At 56.0% G+C, this 15,375-nt stretch overlaps 1 protein-coding gene across 1 annotated transcript in view; it reads right to left on the bottom strand.

The window, feature by feature from the left end:
* Window positions 1–1,712: 1,712 nt before the first annotated feature.
* The window catches only part of TCOF1 (treacle ribosome biogenesis factor 1), a 28,741-nt gene continuing 15,078 nt past the window's right edge, over window positions 1,713–15,375 (bottom strand). The window contains exons 11-20 of the mRNA XM_019534737.1: window positions 12,465–12,657; window positions 11,450–11,601; window positions 9,712–9,921; window positions 8,662–8,941; window positions 8,309–8,391; window positions 7,225–7,429; window positions 5,358–5,933; window positions 4,150–4,250; window positions 3,435–3,474; window positions 1,713–2,234 (exon numbers count right to left, since the gene is read on the bottom strand). Of these exons, the coding sequence (XP_019390282.1) occupies window positions 3,439–3,474; window positions 4,150–4,250; window positions 5,358–5,933; window positions 7,225–7,429; window positions 8,309–8,391; window positions 8,662–8,941; window positions 9,712–9,921; window positions 11,450–11,601; window positions 12,465–12,657 (1,836 nt within the window). The 3' untranslated portion in view covers window positions 1,713–2,234; window positions 3,435–3,438. The remainder of the gene's footprint in view (window positions 2,235–3,434; window positions 3,475–4,149; window positions 4,251–5,357; window positions 5,934–7,224; window positions 7,430–8,308; window positions 8,392–8,661; window positions 8,942–9,711; window positions 9,922–11,449; window positions 11,602–12,464; window positions 12,658–15,375) is intronic.

Raw genomic sequence — 15,375 nt, 5'->3', positions numbered from 1 at the left:
TGAACAGACTCTGCACTGCCCTAGCCCTTAGCACTTGCCTTATCCCTTTTTGGCCAAGGCATGCTCTAGACCTGGCCTGGTAGCTCCCCTCTTCTTTTACTGGGTAGATCTATTCCTACCGTGTTTTACCCCAGCACCAAATGAGTCTCCCAACCTTAAGCACAACCTTGACGGAAAAGCGTGGGTCAGGCCGAACAAACTGAGATGTGGAGATGGGTGCTTCAAAACCCGTCACAAGATGAACATCTTGGATAGCCCCTGTGCAAATGCAATGCCTAACACACGGCACAGCAATTCATCAAAAGCTGTAATCTTTACAAATGCCCCGACAGGGTCGATGGTACCCCCACATCCAGCAATAACACCAGACAGCAGCTCCTGGATTTGGAAGTTGAGATCAGACGCCAGAAGCAAAATTCCTGCCAAGTGCCTTTACCAATTCTTCTTTCAGATGATGTCAATTGATTACACCCACACTCCCGTGCTTAACGATTCGGCTTCAACTCACACTTGGAGTAGGGGAGGGGGACTATAGCTAGGGCCTGCTAGGAGGGTATGGAGTAGGAAGCCTTCAGCAGACAGTGGGCTTTCCCAAGGCAGCTGAGACCTGCAGTCCCGTCCCCAAGAACAGACACATCTGATCACCGGCTCTCTACATGAAGGCACTATGCTCCCAGACCACCAGGAACGGTCCCTGTACCCTCCCCCCGACTGGAGCCTGGCTGCTTGTAACACAGGAAAGAATTGGCTGGCCCAGGCTCTGAAACACTGGGTGTCTCTTGGGTCTGGTGCAGCACCACCCTGGCTCTCTAAGCCAACAGCTCTTTCATGGGGCATGCAAGGGGCACAGGAGCTGTGTAGTGAAGAGCAGCGCCACGAGAGATTTCTTTAGGGCTCCAAGTCTCAAATCCTGCCCCAGCACTATACAGCCAACTTTGGCTTCACTTGCTCAGCAAAGCCAACATGTTGCATGCGCGTACCCTGTCCCTATTGCCCCCTACATCCACTTCTCCCCTTTGAAGCTATCCACCCGAGAGCACTGAGAGCATGTGTCGACTGCTCCACTCCTGCCACGACACCTCCTGCCGGCCAGAGCCCCGCGCTCCTTCCCAGCTTTGCAGTATTTACAGCAGCTGGGGGAGACGGTGGCCAGAGGGTTCTTCATACCCCCAAACGATTGGCTATCAGAAGGGACCTTGACCCACCATGAGCACGGGCTGGAACGTAGCAACCCCCTGCCTTCCTCTGTTATGTTAGGGGGAAGCGGTTTTATATACCCACCTCCTTCACCCAACAGCCCCCTTCATCCAGCTGTCCTCTCCTGCCATACAAGTTAAAAGCCTCACATTAACTGGAAGGAAAAGGCCAAAGAAGCCAAAGCTCAGCTCACCTAGAGCAGCAAACCCCCCTGGGGCTATTCACTGACCTCAGGGAGCTGCTCTGTCCCTGCCTTGAGACCACCCCCGTTCCTATTTGGACTCTCTCACACCAAAGCCAAGGCAGCCAAGGCCTCAGTGACCTGCCAAGACCTCCATTAGAGCCAGCGGCACTGCCTTCTTGCTGAAGGCTCACAGATGCAGCCCCGGGAGAGAATTTCACCCATCCTCCCACCATCTTCCTTTTGAGACCAGCTCCCCCACACACAGGAAAAGCCGGGGACACCCCTGCCTCAGAGGCCCGACAAAGCGAATAGAGACGCTGAGAGGGCGAGACCCAGTGAACTCCCATTTTTGTTTTTATCTGTAATAAAAAGTGAACCCAAAAAAGAACCATGTTTCAGTAGGTAGCAAAAAAGACAGACGCGGCCCTCGCACAAAGAGTGGAAGTTGCCTCTGAAAAATAGAGCTCTGGGGCGAGGAGGGAGGGGAACGAGACGGCTGCATCATCCTCTCAGCAAGGGGAAGCCATAGTCTCCTCTGAGGGGGAAGCGCTGCTTGTCCTTCCCAAGGGCTGCTTCCTTCTCTGGGAATAGTGCAATAGCAGATGGGGGCCTTCGGGAACAGGGGCAAAAGACATCCAGCTTTTCTTCTTCTGTCCCCAGCCAAGCGTTGGTGGCAGAGTTACAACACTCGGCTCTACAAGTCACAGTTAAAAGACCTTATAAATTACAATTTAGAAGTTTAAAGGATTTAAAACAAACAAACAAAAAACAGTTTTCATGTTGCTGGGCTTCCCTTTTCCAACTTCCACACTTCTCCATTCATTCACCGTCGGCAGTCATGGGGCAGGCGGCGCTTTAGGCACAAGAGAGAAACGCGAGTTAAGAGAGGAGGGGGAACATGCACGTCCCAGTCCCACAACGAGCAGCCAACCCCCCAAAGCCACGTACCACCCCTCGTCCCCCCAACCCAGCGGTCGTACGATAGTCTGAAGCGTGGGGAGCCTAATGCTGCCCCAGAGACAGAAAGCTCCCCTCCCTTCCATGCATGCTTCAAAGCAGTTGCTTTCCTTTGAATTTTGTGCTGGATTTTCCTCCTGGGTCTTAGGGCCCTTGTGCAAGAGGAATGGAAAACCCCAACCTGTTCATATAACGGGCACCTGCAGGCAGCAGCAGGGGTACAACTCATCCCCTCTCTCTGCCAGGAGACCACGTGCTACCCTTGCAACCTCCCTAGCCATGCCTGGTCAGGCAGGAAGTCCACTGACCAAAGTGGGGGGACAACCAAAAAGATACGGACAACTTAACCCCTCACCCCCAGAGGACAGAAAAAGATGCTGCCTCCAACAGGGAAATCCTGAGCTGCTTTCGCTTCTCTGAACAGCCTGTCCACAGGCTTCTCCAAAGCAGCAGGGACAAGTCGACACCACTTGGGCCAAGGGTGCCAGAAGCCAGACAGAACTGGTGGGGCGAGAAGCTGCGGAGGGAGGGGAGGTCATGGGACCTGCAGCTTAAGCTGAAGCTGATGCATGACAGCTAGGAGGGGAGACGCACTTCACTGCACTCCTGCTACCTGTGGGAACCATAAGCTTAAGAGCTTGGGGATTTCCGTTCAGGGAGCAAAAGGAAAATAAAACTTCACAAGCTCCTCTTAGGCTGCCTGTACCTCCGCCAGACAAAGGCCGTGTTGCTTCACCCTTGCAGGCCTGTAAAAAGCAGTGCTTGGCTTTGGCTCAGTCCCTGTGAATTCAGCTAAAGCCAAGTACAATGCAAGGAGGGGGAAGAAGGCAACCATCCAGCTACTCTGGCCACAGGGAGCTTGGACAGTGGCTTTTAGTGGGGGGGATGGGGAGCAAAATTAGGAACATGCGTCTGTCAGCACAGCACAGCCTTCCCGGAGAGAAACGCGTGCATGTGTGCGTGCGCACGCCTCTGCCTGTTGTGAGGTTGTCGTGTTCGATGCTGCTTTTCTCAAAACACAACGGGTCTTTAAAAGCACTGGCTTCAGGTTACTGGAGTTCACCACTCTGAAGGGCCAACCCCACGGGACACGTACCTCCTCACGTGGATCCCGCCGGCTCGGAGGTTTTCTTCTTCTAAGAGGAAGCAGAGAGAGACGATGGTTTCACCGGCCGGGCGTGCACAAGCGCTGCATGTAGAGGACCCCACGGGGCCAGTCCCACAGCATGTCGGCCACTGGAGGCTTCTCTGCACCCTCCCAGCTCTCCCCCTCCATCAGCTCTCTGGGCTGGGATAGACGAGCTTTCTAGTGGTCCAGAGACTCTGCTCTCATCACTCCCGCATTGTCCAGCCTCCCCCCGCATCTCCCTTACCTCCTCCAGCTTTGGGCAGCAGAAGCCTCCTCTCTCCGAGACAGCAAAGCAAGCTGGGAAGGGTTGCTGGGGTTTCCACCCCCCACACACACCCCCACTACCTGGTGACACGGACAAGCCTGGCAGCCCCACCCAGCAAAGCTACACTTCCCTCCTTGGGAGCGAGGACAGTTTGGAGAGCAGAGCCTACCCCTGCACTGCCAATACGGTGGGGTAGGACAGAGAGGAAAGCTGCCCCAGCTACCCCACCAGCTCAGGGGGCATCCAAAACATGGCCTCCCGGGCTACCTTTAGCCTCCTCTACCCCTTCCCCAGCAGAGGTGTCTCCCCCGTGACTCGGAGCAGCCGGACTGGCCCTCGCCTCTGTCTGGGCAGCCTGGGACATTGGCCATTTTGTGCTACAAGTTCCTGACGGACAGGAACAACATCCACACCCACCTTCTTTTTCTTCTTCTTGTGAACAGAAGAGCCATCTGCACCTAGCTCCAGCCCAGAAGACTTCTTGCTTTTCTTCTTCTTGTCTTTTACAGCCTTCTTTTCTAAAAAGGGGAAGAAAGGACAAGCAGCCACATGAGAGAGGGGACCGGGGGGCAGAGCTGTCACCCAGATCAGACTCCTCCAGTGAGGAACAAGGTTGGGCATTTTCAGAAGAGGGGTCACCGCCTGGGTGGCAGCTCACCCACCCTTGCAGGGCAGAAAATGGTGATGGTAACAGCCCAGTCCCGTTCCTAGGGGACCAACTTATTCCACTACTCCAGGCCACCCGGGGGACACCTAGGACGAAGCAGCTGCAGCTCTGAGCACACCCCCGTTTCATCACACACGGCTCAGAGCACATGCAAACGATGCAGGTATCTCCGGTGCTGGGTCCACAGCTGGCAGCAGCGGTCTAGAAATCCTCAGCCCCACCCGTGCAACACAGCCAGGACCACGTGCGGCCAGCACTGTCCATTAGCCACCCCGGAGAGGGGCAGAGTGGTTTTCCAAGCATCAGAGCCAAGTGAGAGGAAGGCAGAGCTGGGAGGACAGCGGGACTGCACACACTTAGGGTCAACTGCTGCTCTGGTTCAAACACCAGCAAGCTTCAATGTTCTTATTTCAAGCAAGCCGGGATGACCCCAAACCCATGCCCGACCCACCACCCCCACGCAGGCAGCGTCTCCCGAACAAGGAGGGTGAAACAGAAGGCAAAGCCTTCATGAGAGGTGGAAGGGGCAGGAGTCTCTCTTCTAACTGGGAGCACCACGTGCCCATCCAGCTCCAGTCTCTCCCGCTGTGCTAACGGCACCAAGCTGCCTTCTGCCCTTTTCACCCCTCACCGTGGTGCTGTAATAAAGCAAAGGCAGGGTGAGAGCGCTCCTGCCTCACCTGGGGAGAGCACAGGTGCCAAAACCAGGCAACCTCATGCTGCTTTTATGTATGACTAGGGGAAAAAGGGAGCCTGGACAAACGGGCCAGGACACAAGTACCGTGAGCGCATGAGACACTGGAAGGGAGAGCAAGGAATAGCAGCCAAGTGCTCTCTGGAGTGCCATTTATTCGCTGGATGATGCCTGGCCCCCAGTGCTAACCCAGCCCTACCACCCTGGGGAAGCGGGGTGCGCTTCGGGGGGACCCTGTATCAGTAGCTACCACCAGACTCTTACTTTTGCTGGATTTCTTTTTCTCCTTGCTGCCCAGAGACTTCTTGGCACCATCTGCCCTTTTGCTCTTCTTCTTGGGTGTCTCGAGGCCGCTCTGCTTCTTTTGCTTCTTCTCCTTGGGCGCGCCCGTGGCACCAAGGCCTCCATCCTCTGCTTCCAGCTTCCGCTTCAGTGAGGGTTTCTTCTGTTTCTTATTCTCCTTGTCACCGCTCTGGGGTGTTTTCGGAGCCCTGCCTGGCCCCCCCTTGGCTTTCCGTTTGCCCACTGTCTTCTTCCCCTCTGGCTCACCTCCAGCCGGGCCAGCCGGGACCTTGGCGGCTGTGGTAGCCTCATCTTCGCTCTCGCTTCTGGAGCTCTCCCCTTTCGAGGGGGATATGGACAGCAGGGCATAGGGGGACATGGTTGTTGGCGTCCCCTTCAAACCGCTGTCATTTTGCGGTGCTGCCAGGGCTTTCTTGGCGAGGGCGGGTTTCAAAATGGCACCTCCATGGCCCCCTTTCCCTGCTGCAGCTGTTTTGCCTGAAGCCACCTTTGGCGCGATAGGTTCTTGCCCAGAAGACAATGACAGCGGCTTTCCTCCTGCGGAGACAAGTTTAATGACACGATGACCCAGGGAGGTTTATTTACAACCCCAGCGAGAGGCTGGGACCCCTCCAGGCACCCCCGCCCCGCACAGCAAACTCCACAGGGCAGCATGTCTGATTCAGCCCCAGGAACAAGAGAAGCACAAAGGGCTTTATAAGTCTGCACGGGGGAGTGCATCACCTCCGTGCGCCCGTGTTGGGGTCTGAGTCACAAAGGAAAAGGCCAGTTGGCTCCTCCTGCTGCTCACTGAGTGGGAGGAGCAATTGCTAAAAAGCAATTAAATGGCTTTTTAGAAGAGCAATTAAAGCACTTTGAGTCCCTAAAATAAGAAAGGACCAGGAACTGCAGCTGCAGCCCCCAGCACATTAGCAAGCAGCATGAGCAGTGCCCACGTCAGCACAGCGCTATGAATCGCTGCCTTTTGAGCACCGAGCTTGCATTTGCACTAGCAGGGACACACTGGATAGACCACTGGATCTCAACCAGGGTGCCTCGAGATCCTTTCAAGGGTGCTGGTCAAGGTTGTGCAAACAGGATTCATAAGATAAACCCAGATATTTCATCTAGGAAATCATAGTGTAAAACCCTTCTGCCCCTCTGTGGGCCGAGTTCTTCGCAACAGAACTGCTCTACTTTTCTTTCCTGTGGTTAACAACAGGAGTGAAAACCAAGCTGACATTTTCTGAGGGGGGCCGCGAGTCTGAAGTCAGCCTGAATCACTACATGTTAATGCTCTTTTTTTTTTTTATTATTATTATTTGTGCTCTGAGCAACGCATATTTAAGGTCGCACCTTACACTGTGAGAGGGCCCATATTGCTACCCGCTTCTTAGGTTTAACTATTAGGTGCGCTGCACGCTGCTGTTGCACAGGAGGATACAGAGCTCCTTGCACACGCAAGCCCCGTGAGCAGCCAGCCGAAGGGACGTGCGAGCCCCGTGGAACGGCCTGCCGTGTCTCGCGAGGTGGACAGCAGGGGGCAGCAGCACACCATGCCTCGCCCAAGCGGAGGATGGGCGCGAGGACGCCGGGCTCCTGCTTTTCACTTGGACTCAGCATCAAAGCAGAGCCGCCAGGCCCCCCAGCACAGCTCTGGCCCGGGCAGGCTCATCTCCAAAGCGCCGGCTAACAGGGCCTCCTCTACCTCCCACTGGAAAGGACGCGACTGTGGAGCAGGAGCCCCGAGCTGCCCTGGCATTAGAAGCTGCCTCTGCAGCTGCTTTCACTTGGGAGCCAAGTCTCAGCCTCCTCTCCCCAGCCCAGTCTAGCACCGTCCTGGACTCACCCGCTTTCTGCGGGGCCAGGGTCTTCTCAACATCCGTGTCCGAGTCGCTGCTGCTCTCACTCTCGGAGACGTCAGCCTGGGCTGCCTTCCCAAGAGCGTCAGCCGGAGCCGGAGCCGGAGCCGCAACCACAGCCGCTTTCCCTGCCTGCTGTACTTCTGAAGTCACAGTGGCTTTCAGCAGGCCGGGATACCCTGCTAGGAGGGACTGGAGAGCACACATACATACTTGGTGAGACGCACAAAGATACTGGGCTCATCATACCCTCTGGCCTCCAACCAGGCCCATTTTAAACACCATCCCCAACTGCACCAGGCATGGACCTCCAGACAGGCAGCCAGGCTCCCCAGGGCCTAAACTATTTCTGTGCCGTGGTACAGTTGCAGCTTGAGGATGTGAGCCGGGGCACCGGCAGGCAAAGTTGCACAACAAGGATGAGGGCGTTGGAACAAGTCTCTATCCCTGCACCCCAGGCTCAGAGGGGACCCCTCCTCTGGCCACACACCCAGGCAGTGTCGTAGGGGCAGGGCATGGCATGAGGCTGCTGGGGAGGGTGTGTATATGATTGATACGTTTATGGCACATCCAGCTGATTGCAACACGTGTGCCTTTGCTCCCCCTCACCCCCAACGCAGGCATGCAGGGGAGGTTTCTGGCCTGTCAGCAAAGGCCTAGGCTTGCAGGCAAAGCTAATGGGTCACAGATGGTCTGCAGGCCCCGTGCAACCACTTAAGGGGAGGTTGGATGACTTAGGCATGGGTTAGGCTACAAATAAAAGTGGCTGCTCAAGGTATGACATGGTTTCCCTGGTTTAACTGCTTCAGCGCTGCAGGGAACCAGGTTCTCCTTGGGCGCTGCAGTGCGGCTGCAGGAGCGAGCCCTGTGGGGTTTGTCCGTCTCCCCGTACCAGGGAAAGTTTTCTCCCCAGTGGACACACCATAGCTGGGACTGCACAGGCCCCCATTCAACACCTCCACAGGCAGCTGCAATCATTCATGCCTGGGGCAAATCTGTTCATAAGCATCCACTCCCTCCTCGGGGATGGATGTCAGGGACCAGCAGACCCCAGCCTGGAGGACATGGTACCTGTGAAGGCTGCTCCTCATCCTCGCTGGACTCAGAGGATGAGCTCTCGGCTTCATTTATCCTCCCCGGCTTCTGGGGCGCGCCTGCTGGAGAAGCAAGTTGCCTGGTGAGATCCTCCTGCTGAGATGCCTCAGAGGGTTTCATCGCTGGCAGCCTCCAAGCTCCATGTGCCCAGGAACCTCTAGGAGACATGCCCTCTACAGCACCCCCCCTCATCGCTAACGAGGAACGAGCGGCCCTCCTGCCAGCCAAATTCGGGTCTACGGCATGACAAGCCCTTCGTCAAGCTGGCTTGGTGCATGGCAAACCTGCTCCAAGCACCCCCCGAAGCTTCCCAGAGCAGTGTCGCCTACCAGGCTTTGGGGGCGGCTGGGCTGTTTCCTCCTCCTCGCTCTCCGAGGAGTCGCTGCTGTCCGAGCTCTCCTTTCCTTTGTTGGCCCCAGGGGGGTCAGCCGGGCTGGGTTTGGCCTTGTCTGCAGTGGGGAGAACCGTTTTTCCTGGGGTTGCAACAGGGCCTTTGCCCCTGGCAGACGTGCTCTTTGGTGGGGCAGAGTTTCCTTGAGGACCCTTCTTGGCAGGGGTGGCTGCTTTACCAAAAGGAGTCCCTGACTTCAAGCTGGAGGGGAGAAGGGGCTGGAAAACAAATAGTGAGAGATGTCAGGATGAACAGAGGTCAGTTCAGAAAACCCTGAACAACAGGGAGCCCCCAGGGTCACGTCAGAGCAGGATGGCCTTGCAGAAGAGGCCGAGGCGACCTCAAGTCCGCCCCCCGGTGTTACAAGCCATAGTAAAGCTGTTTAAACAACCAGTGCCTTCTTTTCCCCATAGGCAGAGAAGACCGGGCCACCTGCCTCGCACGGGCAAGGTAGAAGCTCCCTTAATGAATGCGCCTGACGAAGTAAGGCTCAGGCTAGAAATTGTGGCAAGAATCAGAGGGTGACCGGGGCCACGCTGCTTGCGTTCTTGTTACCCCCCGGGTCACGAGAGGGGGGACATGCAAGGCCTGGGCTGGAGGAAGCGGTAGTTTAGGCCTGAAATGGAAGAGGGAACCAGGCAGTTCGGTGCAAAGGTGCAGAGGTGAAAACGGGATGCAGCCCTGGGGGGAGGGACCCGGACACGAGGCGCAGCCCTGCACGGTGACCAGCCAAACGGGAGCTTTCAGGACAGAGTCTGAAAGAGGGAACCGCAGCCTCCTCGGTGAAGGCAACAGGGATTTTCTTCTTGCTCCTCTGCTCTGCCTACTGGTTCCTATAAAAGCGGCTATGAAAATAGCCCTGCCTTTGCCCCTGCCTTCACGCCACCCCCTCAAGGGGGAACCTCCGCTGCGACGAGCCTACAGACACCGGGCACGATCCCTGCTGCTGCACCCCCCTGTGGGAAGAGGTGCGCGGCCCCACTCGCACCTGGCTCACGGCCTTCACATCCTCCTCGCTCTCCGAGGAACCCGAGCTCGAGGTCTCTGCTGCTTGGTAGAGCGTCACGGCGGCCTTTACAGGGCTGGGGGCCGCTGCGTTCGCCCCTTTCCGCAGGGTGCTGGCTTTCACAGCCACGGTGTTTGCCGTCTTCGCTGCTGGGACAGCCGCTGCTGGTTTGGGTTTCGCTTGAACCAGTTTCTAAGCAAGATGTGAAAGAAGTCAAGTCAAGACTGAGCGAGGCTTAAGGACATGCAGACAGACAGGCTGACCGACCCCTTCAGAGTCAACCAGGAAGGACAGAGAGCTCAGCCCCATTGCGTGGACATGGACAATCCTGACCTAAGCAGAGTCTCCATGTTCACAGGGAAGGAGCAGGGGTGGAAACCAGCCCGCTGGCTGCACAGCAGGACACCAGGCCCCTGCAAAATCCAGCCCCTTGCTTTTTTCAGATGCCAAATAGTTACAGCAGCCAGCTCACCAGCCATCATTTCATCAGAGCCCAGGCCTGCTACTTGCAACGGAGCAGACACAGCCCTGGCACAAGCACCAGGCAGAGAGCTGGGACCCCGTCGGCAGAGGGCAGGAGCGAATGCATACCGAGCAGGGTTGCAGAAGGGGAAAGGACAGAGGAGCAGCAATCAGTCTCCTGGCATTCAGACACCAGCAGGGCTGCTGCGGGCAGCCTCCCTTGTCCCCGGCCCTTTGAGCAGGCCGGGGGCTCAGACATCCCTCACAGACAGCATCTGGCATAAAAGATACCAGCCCGGGGGCAAGGGACCCCATGTGCCTTTCCTCCTTTTCCAGCCATGATCTGAGAGCTCCAATTACAACAGCCACTTTATTTCATAGGATAATCTATATAATAAACAGGCTTTAATAAGTGGTTGTTCACGCTGGCTGCTCGCCCGCCAGCGAGGGAGACTGTCGCTGTCTATTTCTCTGCAGCACAGAACAATGTGGGCAGCTCCTTTCCGGCCGCCTGCACCCAACAAGCACAGAGCTGTGGGCGTCACAGGGCGTGTCTGCACGTGCATTTACACCGGCTTAAATTTGCTGTACAGTAAGTGGGAGTAGGTCAGCGTCTACATGGGCAGACATTAAAACGCATTAACACTGTGCATGGACTGACTAGGGGCTACCTTTCGTCCCAACTTGGTCTGCACACACAATGTTACTGTGCAGTAAGGCATCTACATGTGCATTATTGCATAGTAACTAAATCGGGTATAAATTTGATACCTACATCATGCAGGTATCAAATATATGCTCAAGTCGGCGTAAAGTCGCCATATTTACTGCGCAGTACAGGCATGCATGTGTAGACGTGTGCATGTACTCTGCAGTAATTTCAGTTACTGTGCAGTGGATGCATACATGTAGATGCACCCACAGACACCTTGCTGTAGCAGGACGAGGCCTGAGAGCAGGCACTTCCTCTTGTTGTGGCCACGCAGCCATCTGGCTGGCACGACTTCCAGTGGCTCGCGACCCGCGGAGCTAACTGGGCAGAGCCACGGCCGTACCTCTTGCACAGCATGGCTCAAGAGTTGTGCTTAGAGGGTGCTCCCCATGTTGGAGCGATCAAGAAGCCCTGAAGGCCAAGTGTGCCAGACGGAGGGTGTCTCATACTATCAGTACCCAGCTCCACGGCCTCAGAGCCCCAGTGCTCAGTGGGCCGGGCTGAGCTTCCTCCCTGACCTCCTCCCCAGCCGCACGGCCTGGCTACCTGCGCCAAGGTCAGCGCGTCTTCCTCCGAGTCAGACTCCTCGCTGGAATCGTCGCTGCTCTCTGCAGCCCCTTGGGCTTTCGGGAGAGGTGTTGCAGGAGGCTGGGCCTTCTTACTACTGGCTGGCAGTGCTGCAACACCCGTCTTCATTACTAGAAAAAGATCAGACAGAAGCAGGTTGCAAGCTGTTTGTCCAGAAAGGGTGGCTTGTGAGCTGGGAGGGGGAGTGGGGGATAGATGTCTCGATGATTTAAGGGTTCTGCTTTGAGCTACAACTGATTGACAGAGAGAGGAAAAACCCAGCAGAAAGACATTTACTAGCAGGCAGTGGCTGCCAACAACTCCTTCACGGGAACAATTTATCTTGCTGCCCCCGTTCCCGGGTGCCTTGGCTCGCTCGTTAGCGTGGCTCTTGGACGAAGTGACTCAACAGGAGGCAGCATGGAGAGGAAGCCTGGGGGACACCATGATTAGGAACACCACTGACAAGCCGAAATGGCTGGGCTCTGGAGCCAGAACAAGGGAAAAAACCCCTCCTTTCCATTGTGCAAATAAACCATGAGAGCCAGATGTGGGAGGTGGCGGGGGAGGGGGGAAAAGACATCGTGTTGTAGCTGCCCTCCTTACACCAGAGGGAGGGAGACCTTTCCTCCACTGCATCAGCTGGGGGTGCCCGCGTGATGCCAGACTTCCTCACCCCACCCTTGCCCTAGTGCACCACCCTTGTTGCCCTACCCTAACCCCAAGCTCATTCAATACCATTGGCAAAGCCTTGGGATTGAGCCTTGGATGCAAAGCTCCAGAGAGTCTGTTAGGCCAAAAGGCCGCTCCGCTCCCTGCAGGTGCCGGCTGCCGGCAATGGGGAGCAGAGAGCAGCTTGCAGCAGTCTAGGGAAAACGGAGCTGAGCTGCAAACGGGTCTAGCTACGTCTAGCCACGGCCCAAGCTGAAGCCGAGAGGAGATGACACCGAAGAAGACAGGCCCCAAATACCAGTGCAGAAGGCTAAGGACTTACTGCCTTTCAGAGGCTGTTTCAGAGCCGCGGGGGTCTCTTCCACCTCGCTGTGGGATGAACCGCTGCTCTCGCTCTCGGAGCCTTTGCCCTTCAAGGTGCTTCCAGGGGCTCCCACAGGAGTCCTGGCTTTCGCAGTCTGGCTGAGCTTGCTGGGGGACGTGAGTGGTGCTGGCAGCCTCTTGACCCCGCCCGCCCAAAAAACAAGACAGAAAACACAGTCAGGGATCAACACAGTCAAGAGGTTCAACGTGAGAACTGCCAGCGTGGTGCATCCCACGTCATTATCCTCCTTTCCTCCCCAAACAACGTGGGTCTGAACTATAATCATTTTGGAAACTAGTGAAATGCAGCTGCTTCTGGGGTGGGAGACTGCTGCTGTTTGTGGCGCAAAACTCTGGAGGAGTGCTTGGGACTGGAAGGGAAATAGGACACATCCCTATTGGAATAAATCCGGGGATGACTAGGACCCCGGGGTTTGCCCACCCTGTCTTCCCATATTGTCACAGCGTTCTTGGTAGAAAGTCTCGACACCTCCGAGAACTGCACCGCCCTATTGTCAGGCTGAAGTAAGGCTCGGTTTGAGGGGAGAGCCACTTCCTCTAGGCTTACCCGTGTCACACCGGTGTGAGCAAGGTTTGTTTTAATGCGCTGACAGATTATGTCTCCCAGGAGCAGAGACCTTACTCCACTTGCAAGGAACAGAAGGCAAAGCGAGAGGATTGCAAGAGCTGAAACAAAGCAGCTGCCCCCCCATGCTGGGAGAGTGCCAGAGAGCTCAGCAGGAAAGGGAGGCCCAATGCACTACTGCTAGGAAGGACTTTCTACCCTGGGTGCCAAATGCCTTAAATTCACGTCAAAATAGAAACCTGCACCACCCTGCTCGGGCTGAGCCTCTGAATGGCGGCTGTCAGCATCCAGCTTGCCAAGGCCCAAGGCAGCGCGTGTCCCACGTCTCCGAGCTCTGTGCAGATGCCATCTTGATGCAAGAAGGTGCCAATTATTTTAGCACTCAAAATAAAATTGCCAGGTAAGACCTTCTCTCTCACCCTTCCCGGCTGCTTTGAGAGAGAGAGAGAGCGCGTGTGCAAAAGGGCTCCCGTGGCCCTCTGGCTGCTTGCACAAGAGCAAGAAGTCACCCTGTTTTGCAAGGAGTCCCGGGAACATGTTCTCCAGCCCTGCACCCACTCAGCCGCAAAGCACAGCCTCCGGCAGAGTGCTCAGCACCCTGCAAAAGAGCGAGGGGGAGATCAACACCGTGTCTGGCAGGCTGAGCAGGCACAGAGTCGACCCAACCTGACCTACTTCCAGGGCAGCATCCACTGGGCAGACTCTTTGCCGAACTGGGAGAGCCTGTCCACCGAAGCCCCCACGTCCACCCCGGAGTCTCTCTCTCCCTCCAGGAGCTATCCTCACTACACAGCCTGCAACACTGCTACCCAAAAACTTCCTCCCCACCCTCCCTTGCCCGATCCCACTCCATCTATGCATTCAAACGAAGCTCCAGGAGCAGGCTGGCATCATTTGGACAATGCACGGAGGGGGTGGGCTCTTCTCCAGCGGTCACGAGTTTGAGGACGGCTCTCGAAGCCAGCTGCCTGGCACAGCCCGGCGGAGCGCTATCAGCGGGGCAGTGTCTGCCGTCTTGCTAAGCAGACGACAGCATCTGCATGTTTACCCCCTCATTGCGCGGCTCTCCAGACAAACCAGGCATGCTCAGGCTCAGCACAGAGACCTCTACAACAGGAGCGAGGAAGAAGTGGGTTCACTGCACTGTTTTGATTCAAGTGAGTCACTATCTCCAAGAGAGAAGCCAGCTTCCACACGGTGAATCAAGGGGGATTATTCGAAGCAGGCGCCAAGAGGGAGATGAATTGCCTACTCGGGGGTGCACCAGGCGCTCTCGCTCCCGCAAGGCAGCTACCAGCTGTGGGGGATTTTTAAAGAGATTCAGACCAACTCTCCTCCAGCTTCCTAGCAACGAGGCAGGCTCCCGCTCTCTTTCCGAGAGCAGGGTCTCGTGGTTAAAATGTGAGGAAAGAGCATGGAGGCACGTTACGTAAGGATGCACAAAGCAGCAGCTGGAGGATCTGGAAACAGAGGCAGATCGGTAGGCGAGAACAGGGCAGCCGAGCAGGGAAGACGCAGGCCGGCCAGATCTCAGCTCTGGAGGGATGGGACGTGTAGATTCAGGTGTTCGGGGGAGATTTTTAACCACATCAAAAAGCAGGAAAGAAAAACCCACAATCAGGCACGAGCATCTCATGGTGGACGCCGATGAATGGGAGACACGCAGCCGTCAGCGGGGGCTGCTGAGGCTTTTGGCCTTCCTGAAGGAGTGGGAATGGGCATCTTGCTAGAGAAGCCAGTGAAACTCTGCTACAGCTTCTTCGAGGTCAGTCTCATTCATCTTTCCAGCCCCGAGGAAATATGCAAACACCCTGTCAATTCTTTGACTAAATATTCCTGAGTCTTCAGGGGTAAACATACCAATTAAGTAGTTCAATTTAAGCATGATGTTCATTTTAATTGTGCTAATCCACCCCCACAGTGAAAGATGAAGCAGCTTCCAGCTCCCTGTATCTGTTTGAATCTTGCTTAGAAGCAACAGGAAACGGCAGGATACAGTAAGTCAGTCGTTGGGCACATGCCCAAATACCTCATCTTCCCCATCTGGTAAGACAAGTTCCAGCGGGAGGGTGGGAGCGTGGACACGGATGAGGATGCCATGACTTCAAACGTCCCTGCATCCAGGGCCCTGCCTTAATGACAGTCAGCCTGCTTGAGTTTTGACAGACCTCCAATTTGATCACAAACTGGCACCAGCAGTGGGTACGTGGGATTGAAAATTTGCAAGAACAGTGGCACATGGAGAGGCTGAATCCTTTAATTGCCTTCAGCAAGCAAGCCGGCG

Source organism: Crocodylus porosus, unplaced genomic scaffold (genome assembly GCF_001723895.1).
Source record: "Crocodylus porosus isolate Cpor-Errol unplaced genomic scaffold, CroPor_comp1, whole genome shotgun sequence".
Taxonomy (NCBI): Eukaryota; Metazoa; Chordata; order Crocodylia; family Crocodylidae; genus Crocodylus; species Crocodylus porosus.
The sequence above is the reverse complement of the archived record's forward strand: the minus strand, read 5'-3'. Positions and strand labels throughout refer to the sequence as shown.